Genomic DNA, 23,278 nt, shown 5'->3' with positions numbered 1-23,278 from the left:
AACGGGGTGGGTATTATTGTTTTAGTTTAAGAGATGATTGCAGTTGGACTGTCTTAATACATAAAATCAATACAAACTAAACAACGGACATAGCTACGCATTAAGTAATACATACATAACAGGTATATGTACATACATATGTACATATGTGTTGTGTATCGATATTAATGGGAAAGCAGAATAATATGTAAATTGTAGCAAACAAATAAACATTTAAATTACAAGAAAAATAAGTTATTTTACGACTAAACAACAATAGACTTAAATACATTGGGATTTATAATAATTATCGGGACTGTGATGATGAAAATGTTGCTGATGTTGACGATTTGGCCTGTATGTTGCCACTTCCACTAGCATGACCATTTCCCAATGCCGAGTCAGAGATATCGCTATCAATAAAGAATCGCATAAATTGTATGCAGCGGCTATTATAATCCATTCGGGAACTACTGCTACTGCCACGGAGTAATATCCGACCAAATATGAGGGCTAAATTAGATTGAAATTTTGAATCAAATTATATAAGGATTGATTTTATTTTATGCTTTTCACTTACCAACTTGCTGCAGATCATAATATTGGCATAAAATGCCCTCACGTAGAAACATGCATAAATGCATAAAGACATTGCGCTTTGGCGCACTTAATAAAGCAATATAGTCCATGGCCTTTGATTTGCTTGAGCTGGCCAGAAGATCCTCTACGAAGGGTTCGAGTAACGACTGTTCCGGTAACTCCAGCAGTAGCATCAGGGCCTGGGCGGCAGTCTGAACATTGCCAGCTAAGAATAAACATTTAAAGTGACGATGACTAGGGGGGAAAAAAATTGAATGGGATATCAACATACGGAATTCCTCGTTCGACCAGGTGTCCAGCCAGTCCCGCACTGCATTGAAATGACCGCCCAGGGAATAACGTGAGTCGTGCGCATTGAAACAACCTTCGAGATTAGAGCCCTGCCTATGCAGATAATCAATAAGCAGAAAGAATTCTCTAGGCATGGTAACCTGATACTCCGGGGACTCGTCCCTCATCTGGGAAGGACACAAATTAGGAAATATCGTGCAGCGAAGGCAATTTCAGGCACTTACCAAATGCTTGATTTGTTCCTGAGTGTACTCGCTGAGCGGACGATTCGTTCGACACATTGTCTCCATGGATAGGCCAAAACAGCTCGGCTGATAGTCGCCCGTCACTGTTATAAATATATCGCGACCATTCTCCACATGCAGTATGAGTATATCAAAGTTATCGCTAGTGCGTATCTTCTTGAGCAAATTACCCACCGTGCGAACATCCACGAGTAGCTTTATTCGTATACTGCGTGCGGAGTCAATCATTAAACTGTCCTGACGTGGATCCACTTGCAGATACTTTTCGCATATATCATGCATGTCCTTCTCTTTAAAGCGAAAGTCAACGGGCAGCGGACAATTGTTATACACATTAAAGTCCTGCATGCTCGGCTCATTGAAACGTACACGTCCAAAATCGATGCTCACTGTCTCCACGGTAATCTGCGGCTGGTTATCATTCTCCCTTTTATCGACGGCCTTGAGGACCTCCTCCTGTACCTTTTTATACTTGATCTCGTCGCGCTTTTTAATTTTTGCTCGAAATATGGCATAGACCGGCTTGTGATCGCTCTGTCGGATCTCCATGATGCTATCATACGCCAATTGCTCGATTCGTGTACCCTTCCATAGCACACGATCACAGTATGCGGGAGCTCGTTGCTTCTCACTGCTGTCATAGTTATCCGTACCCGGGTCGTATTTATAGGTGGGCCGGAATTTGATCTCTCCCTCTGTATAGCCATCGAAACATCTGCCTTTACGCATCTCCTGACCCAGTTGATCGTACTGTAGCAGAAGCTCGTACGTTTGAGCATCTGTCAAGGGTCCTGGCCGCTGTTGACCGGGCGGCTCTTGTATACGATAATTCAGATCACCCAGCCAAAAGATATGACTGCAATTAACAACAAAAATGAAATGTATTGTAAAAGCGACCAATACCTTATATATCTCTTCACATACTCATGATCACTAATGGTGCGCCGGTCATCGAATCGCATGCCCTCAACAATTGCATTATAGTCCTTATTACGTTCATCTACATAGCCCATGTGGGCTGCCAAATGTGAGTTGACAAAACAAATGTTGCCCTCGTGTAACTGCAGACTAATGGCCACGCCACCCTTGTTGCCCAGTGTATTAAGAACACCACGAGCCACCGAATTGAGTTGACAACGCAGAATATGCTGCCGTAGTTGTTTACGCACAATAACGATCAGCATGATACCCACCAGGCGAACTGAACGTAGTACTTCATATTCCACGCCGGGATATAAGCTTTCCACCATCTTTTGACTGACAAGAGAGAAAGAGAGAGAGAGAGAGAGAGACACATCATTATGGAAGTATAATCATTAGAAGCAGACAACTTACGTCCACTGCTCGACAGTGGCCTGCATTTGAGTGGAATTCAGCATGGCCTTGGTAGGCGTGTCCAGTTCTTGTATGCCAATTGCGTAAATGTCGGGCGATTTTTCGCTGCATGCTAACCAAGAGCGTAGCGGACTGTTGCTATCACAGCAAGGTTTATTGTTCACATTCCATGTCGCACAATAGATACTAGACACAGAGAGATAGAAAGATGAAAATGAGTGGATGGAATTGGGTGTCACCCTACTTACATAATGTCCTTATAAACAATGTACTCTGCCTCACGTTTCTTTAATTCCTGTTTCACTTCGCCAATTTGACGATAGTCATTGAGCCAACTAAAGTTAAGCACCGCCTCTGGATCACATTTATACATAGAATTCTTACAAGATATCACTTTTGCCACAAACTCTTCGTACTCTTGCGATTTTAATGGGTAATAATAATATTTGATAGGTCTATCTTCAGCGGTAGATAGATCAAATTGCATTGTCGTAATCGAGCCCTTCCCATCTCCTGCGAACACACACACAAAAGAAGAATCATATTTAATTCACACTTGTACCTGGAAAATATTATTCATCTACTCACCCTGACGAAGTTGGAAACTCTCGTTTAAAGCAAAAACTTTGTTAATAATCAATTCATTGGCAGTAGTTAGAGGGGTGCGTAAATAGGAGAACGCAATAATGGCATATGTGCCACCCGATTCCGAGGAGACCAAGGCCAGCAGACGATCTAAATATTCCTGACCCTGAATTTGATAGGCCTCAAATATCTAGGAGTGTATAATAAGAGAAATACAAATTATTTAGAATTTGATAAATAAAGTGATGACTAAAATGGCTGGGTTAACTGGAATAAAAATGTATTACGATTCAATGAAATTGAAATTTTTGGATGTTCGATTGAACGGATAGCTTATAAGTAGATTTTTGTTTGGAAAGTTGTAAGTGGTGGCTTTGGGTGATGATGGGAATATCTTGTTGCGCAGTGTTAGTGCACACACTAATACATATGTATGTATGTATGTATATAAATATCGTTCTTAGCTCAGAGAGTCGTCGTTTTGATATCACATTGCTGCTATCTTTCAACGCCCTCCACGTATTCACGTATTACTATCAATCGCTAACTTACATAGTGAACAATCTCGTCCTCCTTGAAGCGTTGCCTCACGATGTCCAATGTAGATTTCACTGCCATGGGTACGTTACCGGTCCCAGTTCCAGATCCAGGCATTGATGAGCCAATGCCATCACTGAGGGTATCGATCTCCTGATCGATGGATGATGGGGTATCCATTGCTAACATTGGCCAAGCTTAGAAAACAGCTAACACGGCTATCCGTTAATGATACAGGCTTTTGGACTAATTGCTTTAGTTGTAGTTGTTTCTATTTTTAGTTAGCGCGCCCATCCAGCACCAAGGTGGGGTGACGGCAGCGACAATAGGTTTCAGTTTGCAATTCCACAGTCTTTTTTTCTCACTTCTCTTTCTCTACTTCGATCGAAACTGACTCTATCTGACGCTTGCTCTTGGGTCCAAATCGATTGATCTGACCCTGGCTTAACTTGGATTGTAATTCCAACTTCTGCAACGGTTTGTTTGTGTGATGAGTATGTCGTTGTTTTTTCTTCTCTCAGTTGCTGTCATCGATGGTTCAACTCAGCCGTTTTAGCTTTTTTTTTGCTCTCTAACCTCCTCGAATTACAACTTTCGTTTAGTATATTGGCGAAACTCTGGCCACACTGGCTGCGAATAACAGCTGTGAACAGTGCGGCAAAAATTGGGATTGTGACTCTTCCAACTGAAAACTCCAACTTGCGCAAAAACAAAAATATTAATTATGGAATTAATTATTATTAATTATTATTTATGGAAAAATAATAAATAAGAAGTTGCAGATTTCCATTAATTTTTAGTCAATTTGCCAATTTTTGTCAGACTATATGTTGTTCAATTTCCCACCGATCCTAAAAAGTTATATTTCCGCAATTTGACAAATCTTAAAACATATATTAATATTTTAATTTTCAAAACAAAAAAACCAATATGTTTAGTAAATATATGCAGCTGTGATATGAAGTTTGAAACACATTCTTTAAATCAATATTATTTGGAATCTTTATTAGTTCTGATCCGTCTTTCCAGGAATTTAACAAGTTGTCTTTGAGATACATACATATACTATATACGAACATATGAACAATTATATAGATATTTAATAGTTATTTTTGTTATTGGGTTGTTCTTTTTTATTTATCACTGCAATTTGACTTCTTTAGATCTGGAATATTTTCTATTTTTAATTTGTTTTATTTTAGCCAGAGAAAGTCTGGAAAAATATCAATACCATCCCATATAAAGTTTGTTAACAAAATTTTTAAAAATCTGTTTACCACAAGTTTATATTCATTTAACTTGTTTATTTCTCGTTTTTTTTTTTTTTGTTTGTTTTGATTTGTTTATTATTTTTTATTTATTTTTTTGTTTTGTCTTAGGTTTCAATTATAAAATGTTAACATTATGATTTCACCTGGTGATCATAACAATTTTTTACTCTAATGAATTATATGCTAGACCAATTATACATACATTCAGGAGAATGGAATAAAATTTTGGCCCTAAGAAAATGCTCCCCTTAAACAGTCAACGTGTAAAAAACTTTTTGAATATCCTGGAAAAAGAATGCAAAGAATGTTACAGTTTTTAAATATTTTTATTTTTCGACTGCCTTTAGGGGAAATATGTGCCTAGATCTGCTGCGTCTGCTTTATTTGCATTTAACTTAAAATTTGGGTTGTAAACAATATTTGCTTGAACTTTAGAAATTGGAGAAATACCCTAATGGTGATGGCACAAATGTTTTTGTTGCTTAAATCCATGTAGTTAGATCACTTCCTAAGCTAAGGCCCTTTGGCAGAATTCATTGTGTTTTAAGATCTTTCTAGTCATGAAAATATACTACAAACATATACATACATACTCAAACATATAGTAGATACACTCATACATAAAGATATTCATTTAGAGAGTAATAGTATAGTAGAATGGTTGGATAGTTAGTTTTTATAGACATGGAACAACATTATTGGCACTGGTAAATGCTAAAGTTACGCCTAAACTACGCTTAAGTATACATACATACATACATATATATGTATGAATGTACATACAAATTCATATGTTCGGGGGTAATTTATGGGGAGTTGTGAGACAGGACTTTTGATTTTATTTTGCTATTACGTTGCTCTATTTAGTTTTTTTTCTTTTGTTGGCATCAACAATTTTGGGAAGGTCGAGAGAAACTATTTATTGAAATCTTTTGCTTCTTTAAATTTAAGACGCCTTAAAGTATGCCATGCCAATTTATAGATTTCGATGATCTGTTTTTTTGACTTAATTTCAGAAAATGTAAACATTCAAAAATAATTGGGGTTTGTTTTTTGCTTTTCCTTGGACAGAAATAATGGATTTTAATGGAAAGCAATTATTGCGTCCAACAAATTGCCCACTATAATTCCCTATGTGATCCGCTTTCTCTTTGTTCTCAGGGTAGCCTCAGCCTCACAACGCAGACTTGACGTAGATATACTAAACTGCAGTTTCCTCTTTCTCTCAATACTGACGACGATGACCGATGAAGATGGTGATAATGATGATGGAAGATTGCTGGATGGTTCCACGGTTCGACGGTGACTGTGGTGATCATTGTGTTCAGCTTGCAGCTAATCTCACATGGTATGTGTGCGTGCCACATTGTCCCGTCGCATCTGTCGCGACTAGCTGAAGAAGCTGCGTCATAAGCTTATAAGCGTTGCCTTGCGTTGTGCCTCCAGACGAGTCTCCAACATGGCATATGGCGGCACACTAATCACTAGCAGCACAACAAGAGCAATAATTTTTAATGATTCGCATAGAAAACCATGGGCTGCGAATGTCACGCCCAGACCAAGGAAACGCAGAGCCTGCAAAGGGGCAGAAATTTCGGCCACTTGATTGGCATGATTCAGTGTGACCAAGGAAAGCAAGAGTGTTTCCCACATTCCATTGCAGGCGCCCCACGAGGCCGCTATCACATAGAAAAGAGCACTATCATCACTTGATGGTTTCCAGCTGGACAGGGCCAACAGAAGGCAGGAATGGAAAAAGAAACCGGCCACTGGAAAAACATACAAAATCCATGCATAAGATATAAAATAAAGAAAATTGAGATCAAGATTTGAACTTACATATCACTACAATCCGTTTGACATGTCGTAATAGCATACTCAAGGTGCAGGATACAATTAGTTGCATTAATCCCATGCCAATTAGAGCTCCGGCTATCATACCAATGCCCAAAGAGCATGACACAAAGGCTCGCAAGAAATCGCCCAACATATAGGCCTGTTCGGTGCCCACGAAGTAGGCCAATGGTCCGGCAAAAAGCACCGTGTCTGCTGTTAGAGAGACAATATCCTTGAGATGACCTCGCTCTTGTCTGCCGGCCGCTGATGCTGATAATGGTGCTGGCTGTGTTGGAGATGAGGGAGCCATCATCACCAAGAGCGATAGCATTAGAGAGGCCAACGAGAATGGTAGATACAACCAGAGTAAAGATTGCCCACCATTACGAGTAGAACTATCAATAAAATCAGCATAGATGGAACGTGTATCATTCGACCAAATGGATGAACTCAAACTGTTGGTGCGCAGTGGACACATGTCGGCACCACAAATTCTTTCGCCATGCTCATTGCGATTGTAGAAATCTTCAAGCTTAGCATTGCCATTCAAATTGTTATTCGTATCATTGCCAATCAACACCTCACAGTTCCAAGTGCTGCCAAAAACATCCAAGTCACAGGATAACATGAATGAAGCCAGCAGCGCTCCAACAATAAGGCCCAAATCCTGTGAGGCACGAAACCAGCGGGCCAAACGACGCACCTTCTGATCTCGATTGCAAAACATTTTGTGCTCCTCCTGCAATAGCATATCCGATGTGGCATTCGATGACTGTTCGCAGCTCGCATTCTGTGAGCAACTCAATTTGCCTCCATAGTGGACAATCAATGCCGCCTTACAGCCCGTTGCCCCACTCAGGGTCAATCCGAGCAACAGATACGCCGGAACTAGTGTATAAATCGAGGCATACAAATGAGCCAGCACAAAGAGAAACACCGTAAAATAATTGAGGGCAACCAGCGGTGTATAACCATAGCGTCGAATTAATCGTATGCTGGGCAGGCACATGCAAGCAGCCAATAGGAACATACCGCTCAATAGCATTGAACCAATATTGGGCCCAATTGGCACCCACAATTCCCGATGATGCCACACCGAATTGGAGCCCTGTAAGGCCATCACTGGAAACATCACTGCACACATTAGACCGTGTCCAATGCTGAGGCAACCAAAATGTTGCCAAACCTTTTGGCGCACATGTGCTGGCACCTTATGCCGACAATTCCGATTATTCAATGTGATCAGGCGTCTAATCGAAGTGGCTCCAATCGAACTATTTATGGACTCTCGACGTCGGCTAGCTGCAAGTGCAGCTTGCACTTGGTATGAGGACACAGGATTGATACGATGGGAACGTGTTGATATCGGAGATGGAGAATATGTCGTTGTCAAATGCTGCAAAAGAGAGAAGGAGAAAGATGAAGAGAGATTGATTACAAATTTACTTTTAAATAATTAACATGATATCCACACAAATCTTAAATCATTAATAGAGTAGTTGCTCATTCTTGACTGTTGCCTCGTATTCAATTCTCTATAAAGGATTGAACTGAATTGGTTTTGTTTAATAAGCCCTTGACCAGTGTAAGGTATGGAGAACCTCTGGCCTGAGTCCAACACGAGCTATAATTTTCTATTTCAGTTGATTTCATTTAAGTGACAAACAGACAAAACAGATGGGCTGGGCCGGGCAGGTCTGGGCAGGAGTAATCAACGTCAAAACAATATCTATATTGTATAGTGTATATATGTATAGAGTAGTATGTAGTTATGTACGTGGGTGACTTAATTACTTGTTGTGCAACTTGGAAAAGATAATCGGGTTTTATGGTTTTGACATTTTCTTCAACCATCAACACCACAACAAGCAAGCAAGGAAGCTATGTAGCTAGAAACTTAATTTTCATTACCCACGCTGAAGGCCCCACGAGTGATTCTATTAATAAATTACGAGGACAGGACATGGCAGAGCAGGACACAACACAGCACCACATTCACCTACTAGAAAAACCACTTACCTCCATCATTTGCTCATCCCAAACGTTTTGAGTGGCGCCCGAACTGCGTGTACGCAGCACGCGATGCCTTGTGGTCAGTGAATGGCGATGATGTTGCAGCTGTTGTTGTTGCTGCTGCTGCTGTTGCTGTTGCTGATGATGATGATGCAAATGATGATGCGTGGATGCATGGGGATATTTCTTGGTCACCACACTGCTACTCATACCAAACATGGCAAATCCGCTTAAAGTTGTTGCTGCAGTTGTTGCAGCTGTTGTTGCTGCTGTTGTTGCTGTCGATGTTGCTGTTGTTGTTGCAGATGTTGCTGCTGTCGTTGCGGCACCATTCCCAGTGTTTAGCAGCTCACCATTACCTTTTCCATGACCATGACCATTGGTGGTAAGTGAACCTCCGCCAATGCCAAGGCCAGCCATGATATAAGCATTATACGAGGATTGCTATTGAAGGACAAAAACAATAATTTCATGTTAAACCCATTCAAGTAATCTCTTTCAATCGGATTTGAGAAACCGAAAACATCCTGTAGGTACAATCTTCTCACTATGCAAATTGGATTAAAGGGACTAGCCTCCAAAAATAATATATACATATGTGTAGAGGCTGGACTTCGATCTATGTATGTATGTTTAGAAATGTTGTCACACAGTAAAACTATAAAATTTTAACTTTAGGAACATAAATGCAGAAAAAACTTAACAGGATACATGATGCTACGTTTCGAGCAGGATCATACACAAACATATTGAGCGATAATCACAGTCTCTCTCACACCATCTCTCTTCGTCTTTGCCTTACCTTGCGCTGTTGGGCAAATACCGTTAGGCGTTCCCGTTCACGGCTTGTATCCCTGGCCCGTTGCTCCAATAGTAACTCATATTCACGACGTTTTTCTCGCTTGCGTTCGGCCACTTCCAAATCGTGTAGATTTGGTAAACTGCCCATGATCTTTGATCCGATTTCAAGAGGCTGAAGGATGTATAATGGTAATCTTTCTCTCGTTCTCTCTCTCTCTCTGTCTAACTGTCTCTTGCTCTCTCCTCTGTCCTCCTGCGTTGTTGAATCAGTTATGAGATGAGAAGGATTTGCACATGATGTGACAAATCTCTATCAGATATCACTCAAAAGATGTCTGCTGATTGGGCGTCCATTTGCCCTTTTTGCATAAAATGACTATGATGATAATGATGCATTCTCGACCTTAATCCTTGGGCTTATTATGCTTGGTATGCGGCACATGAATGCGTTCATTGTCTTCGACGTTCGATTAAGTAGCAAAAAATAAAAAAAAAATCTGTTGTTTTCTGCGAAAGAAAAGACATATGTATGTATATGTAAAAAATAATTTTATATGTACATAGATACATAGATGTTTTTCCATAATTTTTGCAACCCTGACCCTAGTGTGCTGGCTTTGAATTACCCCCTTAGTTGGCTAATTGACATTTCACCTGTATGATATTTGGCCTTATCGCAAATATGTAACATACATACATACAAACCTATTGAGCAATACACACATGACATATACATATATATATGTATGTAGGTCCAGACACCACCGCACCCTAAACCCCTCTAACCCCCCACCATTGCCACTGTCCCCCTGTCATACAATAAATGGGCCCATTCTTCATCTCTGAAATGCGTACACACACACACACACACACACATACGCACACAAATAGATAAGCAGGAGGGGATAAAGCCTAGACATGGAAAAATAAAAGAAAAAAAATCATCAGGTGTGTCCTCTTGTACATAAGAGACAGACAGACATACATACATACATAAACATACATGTATGTATGTATATGTTAGTTTTAGAGTGCTCTCCATTTGAAAAGTTAGTCATGTCAGTGTTATGTGAAATGTCTAAAAGGAAAATATGAATATTTTAAAACCCAAACAAAGATGCCCACACAAAATCTCAACAGTCCAGCCCACCCCAATTCCTCCAATCCCTGAATTTGTACTCATACATTTATGTATGTATGTGTATCAAGTACATGTCCTTTTCGATTTGCGTTTCTCTTTATGCATTTTTTTCTTCGTTTTAACTCTTTTTGCTTGTTTAATTGTTTATGAATTTGTGTGTAGGAGTAGCAGCACACTTACACACACAAGCCCACACCCACAAACCCGCACACACACACACACACACACACACACACACATACATGCACTTGGAGGACGAGACAAGAGCAACAACCGTAACAAAATAAAAACAAAAATTATTACACGCACCCGAAATATTTGCTATTTCTTTTATTTAATTTATTTATGTATTTTATTTATTTAATTTTTTTTTTTTTTGTTGTTTTGTGTTGCAAATTTTGAAATCAACCCTCACGCTAACTGCTTCAAGAACACACTGAAAAATCGCTGCTCTGGTTTTTGGGGTTTTGGTTTGGTTTTGTCCTGGTCTGGTCAGGTCAGGTCCGTTCTCTGTTCTGCAGATAGAAGCATGCGCAGTGATTGATGCCATTACCAATGGTCTCTCACCTCTTCTTCACTTCACCAGCAGCATCCCAGCATCAACCAATCCTAGTCCCCATCCCTCCCCCCTACTCTTTCAGCATCGCTCACATATTTTTGTCCTCTATAAAGTGTTGTTTTATTCTTGAAAAATATCTTAAAACAAGAATGTAACGTGCTCATTAATAGAATTCTATTAAATTTAAATAGTAAATTTACTAGATCTCATAAGAATACAAATATAATAGTTATTATTATTATTATTATGTATACGTATATGAACCCGAGCATTTGGTATTTTTTTGTTTGTTTTGTAAATATTGCATTTAACACATTTTAACATAATTATATTTAGATCAATTTATAAATGTTTAAATGAAATGCAATCGAGACAATTGTCATGGCTTATGAAATGTTTAATATTATTTATATATGATTGGATGCTATAGAATTTACTAATTTGGCCTGTTTACCTTAATACAATCAATCGATCGCCATGGCAGTTGTTGCGTTTTATTATTATTAATTTTAAATTATTTCTTTGGATCGATTGGACTCTTTCTTTAGGGGAACTCTTAGGACTCTAAAGTAGATGATTTTGTGTTAACGTCTTTAAATGTGTGTGTTTTTCTTCTCCATTTAAATGTCTTTGTCCTTAATTATTATATATATAGTTTGCTAAGAATTTTACTAAAAATTGAGTAATTGTTCCTTTTTTTTCTTTCAATTTCAATTACTGTCTAATAACAAGTTTAAACATTCACACACACACACGCAGAAACACACGCGCGTGCCATCTCACACATACAATGATAGTATTTTATATTAATAACATTTGAGCTTAACAAGTGGGTACAAGGTTCGATTTGTTTTTATATCAAAAAAAAAAAGACCTCTCATTCATTTGTAAAAACAAAAAACATAATTGTGTCAACGAGATGATTTACAGTGATAGATAGAAAATTAAGGGAAAAATGTATATCTTGGATGACAATCTTTCCAAAGGAGGAGCGTGTATGTATATAATATAGTATATATACACATATGTACAACAATTCTACATTTTCTCATTGAAAGAAGTCTTAGCATACAATTTGATCAGGAATATGTGCGTTTAAATATATCGTAACAAACAAAACAGCCTCCACTTCCGGCAGAATGAATTATTCTAAACACCCACAGCATCTGGATAATTAAAATTCAAATGCAAATTGCACCAACGTTGATGTCTATCACCCAAATGTGATTCTGCTTTTCGTATTGCGTCCAAAAACGGATGTTTCTCGAAATTAAATTGGCTAAGATGGGTTCGCAATTCGTGTTTTTGTTCCGGCAAGTAGAGACCACCATGCTCTAGATTTAATCCACTAGCCAAACGCACACATTGTTCCACAATGAATTTAAGCGATGCTCTTCGATGTAAATCAAAACAGTCACGTGGCCCATAGACTCGTCGCTGTTGTGCACACAAATGCATATCATGGGCAGCCACATTGCAGCAATACAAAAAGGAACGCATACGCTGATCACTAATGCTATTTTGATTTATTTGCGGTAGCAATAATTGGAAAACACTCTTCTCATTGGCCTCCACTTGCAAGTCATATTGCTTGAAGAGCTCGAGAAGGCTACCAAATTTGTCGGGCATAAAGAAGCACAACTCATATGCCCGACTCAGTAGCACTTGACGATAGTGATAGCAGCTGTAATCGCTAATATGTTTACGCATGAATTTCTCGGTGCGCATTAATTCCGATTGAAGCAAACAAGGGGCATTCTGCAGCACCCATTGGCGATGGGACCAGGCATGATAGTTGCTGGCACAACGATCTGCTGATCGTTCACAAATGCTGATTTCATGGGGCCAATCAATGGCATCGGCACCTATCGAAACACAACCAATAAAATTATTATTTATATTGATTTGTGTGTGTTTGGAACCTACTTTGAAAGGAATACAGCCAGCGACGGTAAGCAAATGCCTCATTTGATTTGGGTTTAATGGACAGTACCAGAGCAGAGAATTGCAGTTCCTTGTTAATGCTCAAACGGTTTTTTTGTACAAGCTGGCGACGTATATGCCAAAATGTGGTCACATCTGGATTGATTAGAAGCGCCACATTTAGATACTTGGCCAAGGTGTCGCTCTGCTGCTGCTGTTGCAGTATCCTTAATTGTTGCTGACAGGTCTGACGACGATGTGAGATGAGTGTACGATGCGCATGATCGTACACATGCTGGGCACACCATGACTCCAGTCCAAGATTGTGATCCACATGAATTACAGGCGATTTATTGCAATTCGTTTCCTTGGGTATGATCTCAAACGACGCCCTATATATGTACATATATATAAAAAAAGACAGAGTAATTGGAATAAGTGAGCAATTTAAATATGTGTGGAAAGCAATGGCTTACAAATCGGCATCCCGCAGAAACACTGCATTAATATCCCTGATAATCTTCTCGCACAAAACCTTCTTTTCATTATTTAGGTCCAGACTAAGTTCGTCCTCCATTTCGCTTGGTTGAATTGGGAGCTTGTATGTTTTGCACTCGTCTCCTTCTATTGAACGTTTGAGGTCAATGCGAATGTTTTAGGCACATTTATTGCTTTCAATTAACATGGTTATAGTTTTTTTTTTTTTTTGCTGCCTCGGCCTCTCCGATTAATTCAATGATGGATTTTGTGGACAAATAACAGGGGGCACTAAGAGAGAGAACGGAAACGACGACAAATCTACGCCACTCACCAACCCCCAATGGTCGCGAAAACACACTCAAACACACACAATGAATAAATTTCAATTAAAAACGTATCTTTGTCAAATTTATTGCTTTATTGTTGCCACTTCTAACGGTAAAGGGGTAAGAGAATTCGGTAAATTCACTGAGAATTGATCATTCCTTATCAGCAATTTTGCATAGATATATATTTACATATATATACATATATTTTAATAAATAGTTTACAACATATGCTCTATTATTGTTGTCGGTGCTGCTTTGCGAACATGTGTTAGCGATAACGTTCAGTTTTTAGTGTTGCAAAACTGTGCTAAAAAAGGCTATCTAGCTACTTCAGTGTTTAAAAGTGGAAAATCGGCTAAGGCGAGATTTAGTGTTGGCAAACGCTGTTTTTTATGGACTATAGCGTTGCCAGTCGGTTTTTTTTTTGGCGCGTTCTTTTAAAGTGTTTTTTTGGTCGATTTGCCTTCTACGTGATGAAATAATTTGTCTTAATATAGAGTTGTTTTTCCTGTAATCTATTGATTGAATGAAGAAGCCGTGACAACAATATGGTTTTAATAATTCTTTGACTTTGCACAGATTTAACATACGTAACTTATTTATGCGATAATACATAAAATATAATTATTACAATATACGTATACATCTTTTGTATATATACATGTATATATAAAATATAAAACGAATCTCTCTGGTCAACGCACTTGACGGTATTAAAGGCCAGTTCGGTGGTTATTCTAACGAACTAGGGGCAATGGTTCCTTAAGCTTGGCCGTCCAGGCCTGACGATTCTCTTCATTCTCAATTTGAGCACGACCCAGACACTTGCCCTGCGATAAGAGCTCAGCGAATTGCGCCACAATGGGATCCCGGCCGCAGGAGGCTACACCTATTACCGTATCGGCTTCGTTAACGAAATAGGCAATGAATTTCAAATCCTCGAGACTGCCATCAATGATGACATCCTTGTAGCGACCATGACCAGCATAGCGTATGCCCTTGCCGAAGATCATAGTGAAGAAAAAGGGAACAGCCTGTAATTTTTTAACCGATCCGCTCATATTAATTGCCGCAATGCGTCCATGATATTGGGCCAACTGGTAATGTCCAATGGTCACACGCTCACTGGTCAAACCATGGATGTGGGCATTGGCAATATCTCCGCCCACATAGACATCGGGTACATTTGACTCCAGGAAATCGGTGACATCCACCGAACCATTGCGATTGAGACGTACACCAGAATTAGCCAGGAACTGGGTATTGAGAGTTGAGCCAGTGCCCACTATAAGTAAATCGCACGGCAGACGCGTTTCATCAGCCAGTTGAACCTCGGCAACGTTATTCTCCTCGTTGCCAATAATTTGGGTAATGCCACTAGACATAATCATAGTGACTTTATTGTCCTCAAACAGCTTCAGGACACGTTGCCCAATCTGTTCGCCGAATGCCGCCTTCAGGGGTACCGTGTCCCGTCCTACCACAGTAACGCTGGCCACTTTAGAAACTAGAGCGGCAGCTGCCTCCAAAGCAATGAAACTGGAGCCAAGACAGACGACACGTGTTTCTGGTGTTATTAAATTCATGATACTCTGACAGTCGTCGAATTCTCGCACTGTCTTCACATTGCCCAATTCTATGCCCGGTATGGCCGGACGGAAGGCTGAACATCCAGTGGCAATAAAGATCTTATCATACTTCACCACCAGACCGTTGGAGCAATGCAATTCCTTTTGGGCCGTATCCAGTTTATCGGCACTGACACCCAAGAATACCTCGATATCGTGTTCCTTGTAGAATTTCTCATCACGAAATTGGATTGCATCTATTTTCAAATTCATTGCCTTGGAAATTTTTACACGATCGTACGGCAAGTAATTCTCACGGGCGACTAGAATCAAACGACCCGTAAAGCCCTCCTGCCTCAAAGTTTCCGCGCACACTGCCCCAGATGGACCACCACCGACGACGATGAAACAACGTGGATCATCGGGTTTTCGTTTAACCATATTCTTCAGGCGTTTTGTCTTCTCCAAATCGGCACGCTTGGCTCGTACCATTACCTGACCCTCACTGCTAACTTGTACATTGTAACAAGGCAGCGAATCGAGGCCAGGGAAATCCTCAATGTCACCAGTCTCCAGATTGAAACATGCTCCATGCCAGGGACACCGGACACGACCCTTGCCCAAAGCTCCAGTATGCAAGGGTGCTCCGTAATGAGTGCATTTAGCACCCACTGCCCTCAGGTTGCCATTCTGTTTGACCAACAGAATGCGAGTATCCTCATCGAAATCCACTTGACGCATCTCATTCTCATTTAGTTCAGAGGCCAGACAGACGGCCACCGGATCGGTGTAGTCTTCAAGATTGGGCGTCGTTGTTGTTGCTGTTGTGCTCGTCATTTTGCTGCTTGGGCACTTCGATTGATATGAGCCTACGGTACCACCTAAAAACAAGAGAAGAAAAAAAAAACACGAACTGATTAACAAAACAAATACATACAAAAATTTTCCAGTTTTCTTTTAGGAGCAAACGAGTAAGAGTGAGTGAATAAGAGAGAAACAGAGATTTGGGAAAGTTGGCCTACTTAGTTGATTTTCCGGGTTCAAATGAGAAAGTCAGTCTTTAAAATGTCGGGGTTGCGTTTAGAACACATTTTTGTTGTTGGTCTTTGTCTTTGTCAATTCGAGATGGGACTATCCAATCCCATAAATCATGAGCTTAGTTCGCTGCTAAACCATCGGCAACTATTATTAGCGGAAATGTCTAGAATATATATGGAACCAATGATACCAGAAACCCAAATGCTCCTAGATGATTTACAACAACGTGATCATCAATTACAAATGCAAATCGAACTAATCGAGGCTGGATCGGGAATAGCAGGAGCCGGACCTGGAGAGAATATTGCCATTAATCTGACAGCTGACTTTGAGCATTTACAAAGAAAATTGGATGAATTGAAACATCAATTGGAAAAAACAGAGCATGTAAGAGATCGAGATGGTGGAACAACTACAACCACAACCACAACATCATCGCCATCAACTGTCAATTCATATTTCTGGACATCCCCATTGTTGGCTATGCCAGATTTTCCAGCAAGTGCACAGCCAAATAATCCACCATCGCTTATTAAACGTCTTTTGGCCATACTAAGGCCAAATGGATCTAATTCATCTACATCGAGCAATTGGCGTAATCTTTGGCAGCAGCCCGTCGATTCAGCGACGACAACTACTTCAGTAAATGCCGAGGATTTGCTAAGACAATTGAAAAAGCAACGTAATTTTCTTGATCAAACCATTATGAAATTGGAACTTTTGGCATCCAAGAAAGCTTGATAATAATGTTAATTAATTGACTTAAATATCTACAATTATTTTAAATTTCCGTTTAATTGCAATAAATGATATGCAAACAAAAAAAAACGTCTTGACCACAACAAAAAGCAACTAAGCAACACCAAATAATCTATCAATAACTGATATAGATACATTGATAGAGAGAGACAGAAAGAGAGAGAGAAATGGAAAATGTAGGTTAAACCCAGTTCTTCTAATCTAGTTATAGAATTGAAGTACATACATACATACATATCGATATGGTCTTAACATGTGTTAACTTAACCCTTATCTATTGTTCATATTTGCTCATATGTATGTACCTACATATATACATACATGACTAGACAAACTTTATTTCTGTCTGATAACATTTCAATGAATGACTTGACTTGGTCATGTCAATTTTTCCTTTTCTTTTGCTTACTAATCAAAAAAATAAAAATAAAAAAATGAACGTAGTCAGCAAACTACTGCTAATTATCTAGCCGTGAAAAAATTGAATCTAATGGTCGTTTGAATATTCTAGACTAAAAATTCCACTATTAAAATCAAGATACATACATACATACATACATATGTACATAGATGTATGTAGGCAAAACTATGACAAAATAAACTTTTTTCAGACTGTGTTTTCACCAATTTCCAACTGATTTCAAAAAAAGAAGTTATGTATATAACAATTGAATTGAAATTTAATATGTTTTAAAATGATATCAAACAATTGGATATTTAATTCCTACTTCATTTTTGTATACATCACAATTTAAAAAAAAAAAATGTTCTTGAGATTTAAATGCAGATTAAATGCTATTGTTCTAACATAAAAAAAAGATATGTGTTTTTAAAATACTCCAAAAATTGACTAAATTTGAGCCTCATGAAATCAGGGCTTATTGAAATACTTTGCTGTTCATTGTCGTTTTTTGTCTTGTTTAAATACATATACAATTGGATTATTACAATCCATTTTCAAATTGAATCTAAAGGCATTAAAATAAAAAATAACTTTCGAAAATCGGTTAAAATTTGTTACAGATTCGCAAAGTTTGGGGTTTTTAAAAATTTACAAAACTTGCTAATCCGGCACTGAACAGTTGTGCAACTTTTAATTACTAAAGAACATAAAAACAAAAATATCGATCGAATATTCTAGAAATGCATAAAATATCTAAAAGTTCCAACAACTTTATATCCATATAGAGTAGCCGTAATTTTATTTCAGAATGAATCAGCTCAAATATTTTTGGTTTGTGGTTGAAAATTTTTTTAAGATAAAAAACAATTGACAGCTACGCATATACGTTTATGTATGTATGTATGTATGTATATTTTTTGTGTAATCTTGTTTCTGTCTAATTAATAATTTTAACTTTTGGATCTGACTTGATTGTCATGTCTTATTCGCAAAGGCACACAAACACACAGACATCCGACACATTTTAGAGAGAGGGGGATAAAGGGGGGAAGGCCAATAACCGGTTAACCTTGTCTCACATATGCACAATATATCCATCTACACAATTCCACTTCACTACCACAAGTACAAGAAACAAACGTAATTATTCTAATTGTATACATGTATTAATAACAAAACAATTTTCAGTTTGAGGTATGTATACCAAAAAAGAAATATGTAACAAGAATTCACTTAATGACAAACACTAATTGTAAGTATAAAACTCTACCAGTTAGTTGACGATAGAATGACAGTTACGGTAAACGTATCGCCTTGGAATGAAATGAAAAAGAAATGCCGACTGAAAAAAGTAGTTGTAAATAAACAACAAAAACAATGACTAACTGCGAAAGCTTAAGCAACACTAGAGAAATTTGCTCTCTCTCCCTCTCACAGCGACTCTCACTCTCTCTCTCTCTCCCCCTTTCTCTTTCTCCTTTCATCCTAATATGAAATTACAGTGGGTCAACTTAAGTCAAAAACTTGTTTAATTAATAATTTCTCAAAATACTATTTTAATTAACTTTTCAGTTAAACTAAGCTTAACTATTTGAGAGAATTTATTACTCTGCAATTAAAATGACCAAATTTGATTGAAAACACACACATAATTAGCAAGTTAAGATTTATTATATGATATAATCTTGATTATCACTATATAGAAACTCATGTTTGGCTTAATAATTTGCTTTGCTTCCTTATGGCTAAAAAAGAGCATATGTACATTTATTTTGTAATTTTTGCGGTTTTCGTTACCTGATCCACCACTGTGCACCCTTCGAATGGAGTTACATTTGTGTGTGTATAAACATACATATGTATGTTTGTATGGACATAACAAAATTTAATAAAAAAAATTCATTGAAATCAAATGAAAAACAATTGGTATTATGCTATAATCTAGCTTTAGCCTTGTTGGTCGATTAGAAAGGTAACTTAACACATACATACATATGTATGTACATACCTGTATACATGTACGTACATCTATGTATGTATACATCTACATATGTACATACAAATGTATCTTTGTAAAGTAACCAAAAAAAAATCCAACTTTTTTTAAAACAACTGACGAAATTTCATACTATAAGTACATACATATGTGTTAATTAGATTGATTGGATTGAATGACTCAATTTATTTTCCGGTCCTACAACGTTGAAATTGAAAAACTTGAGTTTCGAAATGATCGGAATATCCATTAAATACCTGGACTTTTGAATGGCGCACCGAGACAGCACAGATTTTGAAAATTTGATTAAAATTGGATGACGATAGGGATTTTCCCGCTTTAAATTCCCTTAATAATAATAGTTGAAACTTATTGTCTCAATTAAAATCATTACCTGATGATGACTGATCCTTTTTGGGTGGAACATTTCCAGTGGTTTTGTATTCCTTGCAATTGATAGAGCCCATTTTAGTATATATTTCACGAGGGTTTAAATGTTTTGGGTATCTAAAACAAAGGTCCAAAATGAAAGGGGAAATAATCAATTAAGGACTGAACTAAATTTACTGATCACCATAAACTCGTACCTATAATAGTTATTTCTAAGGCCTTGAAATTGTTTGCAGAATTGTGGGAACTTGTGTAAGTTTCGAAATTGTTGATAAACCGAGAGCCACCTAAAAGGAAATCGAGGTTTTCTTTAGGTTTTGTTTTCACTGATTTCACACTGACATTATCGTAGATTGTGGTTGGAACAGAATATATATGTATATATATATAAGTACTTGTGAAATGTCGAACAATTTTTATTTCACATATAACACTATCATTAGGCACAAAAAAAACAATAAACTATAAAAGACGAATCGTGTAAGAGGGGTGGGTCAGAAAATGCAACAGGTTCCACCGCGACGTTGATGAGAAGAGAGCCGTAACACGTCGGGAACGTCAAAGCAGAAGGAGCACGGTAAGGAACGACACGTCTGTTGGCTATAAGTGGCGAATCGCGTATGTGTGTTAACAAGAAAAAAACGGCCTTAATGCTAGAAGCTCTCTGATTAAAGCGAAGCTGACGTTGCCATATTGCATGTACGGGCGTACTTCACATACATACATTCATACGACCGTATCGATTGTGTTAACACAAACGTACATACATACATACATTGCTGAAAAATTGGAGCTCCAAGTGTTGAGAATGTGTTTGGGTATGAGTGACTAACAACTCGACCTTGCCTACCGGCATACTATGTTCATATGTTTGTGTATTTTGGCCCCATTCTCCATCTCTCCAAGCCCCCTTATCATCATTCATTGTTGGCTCCACTCACCAGTGTTATAAAATACTGGTTTATAGTTGGGCATTCCCCAAAAAACTTTATGAAAATTAACAAGCCAAAATATTTATTTGATTACTTTTTTGCAATATGTTTTGTTTTTTTTTCCGAATTCGCAATACCATAAAAAGGAAAAACTTCGGTTTTAGGTAAAGATTTTTGTCTTCCCTCATTGGCAGAGGTACCTGTTTAGGATTTAATCTTTATTATTACTTGTATTTTCCCATCATTGTAGTCAATGAGTTCATTTTTGCTATAGTTATAAACATCAAATGTATGGTTATAAAACCACTCTAATCTACAAAATTCAGACACAAACACAATTTTATCATTAAATGATAGATTATGGCACGCAAAGGCAGAACGTTTATCTGGCAGCGTTTAAAATTTAGCTCGTCATTTAAAAGTTTTGTTTTGTTCTAAATATTTAAAACTAGCTTCTTGACATAAAGAAATAAAATATGATATTGTATAGCAAAGTGGTTGATAAATTGGGGTTTTTATTTTCAAGGGTCATCAATATTGACTGTGATTAGTCTTAATGTTCATACATACATATGTTTGTGGTTGTGCATTTGATAGCACGTAATTGATAAAATGGCTTAAGTATGGAAAATAAAAAAGGACAAAGTCATTAAGACAGTGAATGATGATGGTATCAGTTAATGAATGTATGTATGTATATACATTATTCTGTTTTGTCTAAATGTACATATAATACAACTAATTATGAATAAAAACAGCTAAAAATAATAGTCAATTCAAAATACTGGTTAAAATACTGTTGCGCAAAACAAAATGAAAATTGAAAATTGTCAAATGAAAACTACAAACCGAGGTTACCTTTGAAGTTCCTGTCATCATATTGCCTCACATCTACTCGAAATCCGTAGCGGTCAGTGCTGAACGTCGTCGTTCTATTTTTTCTTTTTATTTGTTTTATTAGAAATTCTTTTAGTTTAGTAAGTCCGACAAACAGTCCATCTAATGCAAATACAAGCAAAAAATGTTTCGTAATTTGTGGTACTTATTTAGATCTAACCGCAGTATGAATGAACACCTACTGCGGTTGCAGCCAATGCTTGAGCATCAACCAATTCTCCATGAAATGGCAGGTATATCACTGATGAACAGGATCAGGAATCGAGAGTTGGAGCTAGAGGGTATGTGTCAAAATTTTTTTTTTTATTTTGATTTTTAAATGATTGAATAAGATATACATATGTATGTATATACCAATCGTTGAAAAACTTGTCTTATATTAGATTTAGTAAATTTATTATAAACACATTTATGATAAAACAAATGCAAATATTTTTATAAATATTATAAACAGACATGGAACTAAACTTTGGGCGTCATGCTTTGGCATTTGACGAAAATGAGGTCGCTTCAGATGAGGAACCCAATCTGGCGGAGTCCGATAGCATGGAAGAATCCGATGACGCCGACGACGACGCCGATGAACTGAGTCAGTCACTGTTTAGTATCAGGAACGTTTGTCCAAAACGACGCGCTCCTCACACCATGCCAGGATATGGCGTGGATGAGCATGTAACACAGCCCATACTCTGGTTGGCTCTTGAGCAATTAAAGAAACATGAGAATATGGTAAAACGGAAAGTTCAAACTGGAGCAGACGTTGTGGATAAGAAGATTACAAGTCCGTCAGACTTTGTGGCCAATTATTTGATCGAAAATATGACTCTGGATATCTTTAAAAACGGTAATCAGCCACGTTATGGTCCGGGCTTATTCTCTCGACGACCACCTCGTCGTCGTATGCATGGACCACGAGCCCTATAAACTGAAGTCGAATACCCAGCAAAAACCAATCAAACCCATCTTCAGTCCAAATTATCATTTGACACTGACATATCGTGTATGGCAATTTACAGACAAAATTCACAAAATCCTTGGCAACAAAATATTTTAAAATAAATCTTGGGCCCTTGTGTAACCTTTATAAAGTATAATTTTGAAATTGAAAAATATTAATTTTTGCATACCAGCGATTTGCGTGATATTAAAAACAAATGGGGAAGGCAAAAATTGAAATAGAGAAATCTGAAATATTGTCATCAATGGCTTATTTTGTTTTATACTCAAATCTCGTGAATTTCATTTAACTGAAGCCCAATTTTTTGATTTGCTCGTGCATGTTTCGTTTTGTATCCTTAATAATTTTAACCGAATATATTCGATTATATCTATTTTCTGTTCGTACTTGAATGAGTTATCGACAGTTGGTA

At 37.8% G+C, this 23,278-nt stretch overlaps 6 protein-coding genes across 8 annotated transcripts; 2 read left to right on the top strand and 4 right to left on the bottom strand.

Moving 5' to 3' along the window:
* Nucleotides 1–218: 218 nt before the first annotated feature.
* On the bottom strand, nucleotides 219–4,090 carry LOC26530142 (type II inositol 1,4,5-trisphosphate 5-phosphatase). The gene is made up of 9 exons (XM_023179566.2): nucleotides 3,588–4,090; nucleotides 3,039–3,225; nucleotides 2,699–2,963; nucleotides 2,451–2,636; nucleotides 2,040–2,372; nucleotides 1,095–1,971; nucleotides 851–1,037; nucleotides 560–784; nucleotides 219–492 (listed from the first exon to the last, which is right to left on the bottom strand). Exons 1-9 carry the CDS (start codon nucleotides 3,759–3,761, stop codon nucleotides 287–289), a joined length of 2,640 nt encoding a protein of 879 aa, XP_023035334.1. The 5' UTR covers nucleotides 3,762–4,090; the 3' UTR covers nucleotides 219–286.
* Nucleotides 4,091–4,952: 862 nt separating this feature from the next.
* On the bottom strand, nucleotides 4,953–9,980 carry LOC6649220. Its single transcript, XM_002071338.4, has 4 exons — nucleotides 9,495–9,980; nucleotides 8,699–9,136; nucleotides 6,683–8,075; nucleotides 4,953–6,612 (listed from the first exon to the last, which is right to left on the bottom strand). Exons 1-4 carry the CDS (start codon nucleotides 9,639–9,641, stop codon nucleotides 6,251–6,253), a joined length of 2,340 nt encoding a protein of 779 aa, XP_002071374.1. The 5' UTR covers nucleotides 9,642–9,980; the 3' UTR covers nucleotides 4,953–6,250.
* A 1,589-nt stretch (nucleotides 9,981–11,569) lies between these two features.
* Nucleotides 11,570–14,358, bottom strand: LOC6649219 (protein prenyltransferase alpha subunit repeat-containing protein 1). Its single transcript, XM_002071337.4, has 3 exons — nucleotides 13,593–14,358; nucleotides 13,120–13,508; nucleotides 11,570–13,058 (listed from the first exon to the last, which is right to left on the bottom strand). Exons 1-3 carry the CDS (start codon nucleotides 13,691–13,693, stop codon nucleotides 12,343–12,345), a joined length of 1,206 nt encoding a protein of 401 aa, XP_002071373.1. The 5' UTR covers nucleotides 13,694–14,358; the 3' UTR covers nucleotides 11,570–12,342.
* A 114-nt stretch (nucleotides 14,359–14,472) lies between these two features.
* On the bottom strand, nucleotides 14,473–20,387 carry LOC6649320 (apoptosis-inducing factor 3). Of its 2 annotated transcripts, XM_002071335.4 has the most exons (3): nucleotides 20,277–20,387; nucleotides 20,084–20,196; nucleotides 14,473–16,374 (listed from the first exon to the last, which is right to left on the bottom strand). In XM_002071335.4, exons 2-3 carry the CDS (start codon nucleotides 20,154–20,156, stop codon nucleotides 14,663–14,665), a joined length of 1,785 nt encoding a protein of 594 aa, XP_002071371.1. In that variant the 5' UTR covers nucleotides 20,157–20,196; nucleotides 20,277–20,387; the 3' UTR covers nucleotides 14,473–14,662. The 2 variants fall into 2 exon arrangements, with proteins under 2 accessions (XP_002071371.1, XP_023034887.1); XM_023179119.2 differs by lacking the exons at nucleotides 20,084–20,196; nucleotides 20,277–20,387 and adding an exon at nucleotides 18,964–19,026.
* On the top strand, nucleotides 16,431–17,298 carry LOC124460437. The gene has a single exon (XM_047011185.1). The coding sequence runs from the start codon at nucleotides 16,538–16,540 to the stop codon at nucleotides 17,270–17,272; it is 735 nt and encodes a 244-aa protein (XP_046867141.1). The 5' UTR covers nucleotides 16,431–16,537; the 3' UTR covers nucleotides 17,273–17,298.
* A 1,503-nt stretch (nucleotides 20,388–21,890) lies between the features above and the next one.
* Nucleotides 21,891–23,002, top strand: LOC6649319. 2 transcript variants are annotated; one of them, XM_047011184.1, is made up of 3 exons: nucleotides 21,899–21,988; nucleotides 22,062–22,189; nucleotides 22,363–23,002. In XM_047011184.1, the coding sequence occupies exons 2-3, from the start codon at nucleotides 22,075–22,077 to the stop codon at nucleotides 22,830–22,832; spliced, it is 585 nt and encodes a 194-aa protein (XP_046867140.1). In that variant the 5' UTR covers nucleotides 21,899–21,988; nucleotides 22,062–22,074; the 3' UTR covers nucleotides 22,833–23,002. The 2 variants fall into 2 exon arrangements, with proteins under 2 accessions (XP_046867139.1, XP_046867140.1); XM_047011183.1 differs by having other exon boundaries at nucleotides 21,891–22,189.
* The last annotated feature ends 276 nt before the right edge of the window (nucleotides 23,003–23,278 follow it).

Source organism: Drosophila willistoni (genome assembly GCF_018902025.1).
Source record: "Drosophila willistoni isolate 14030-0811.24 chromosome XL unlocalized genomic scaffold, UCI_dwil_1.1 Seg141, whole genome shotgun sequence".
NCBI classification, from domain to species: Eukaryota; Metazoa; Arthropoda; class Insecta; order Diptera; family Drosophilidae; genus Drosophila; species Drosophila willistoni.
Note: the sequence above shows the minus strand (reverse complement) of the source record. Positions and strands in the feature narration are given on the sequence as shown.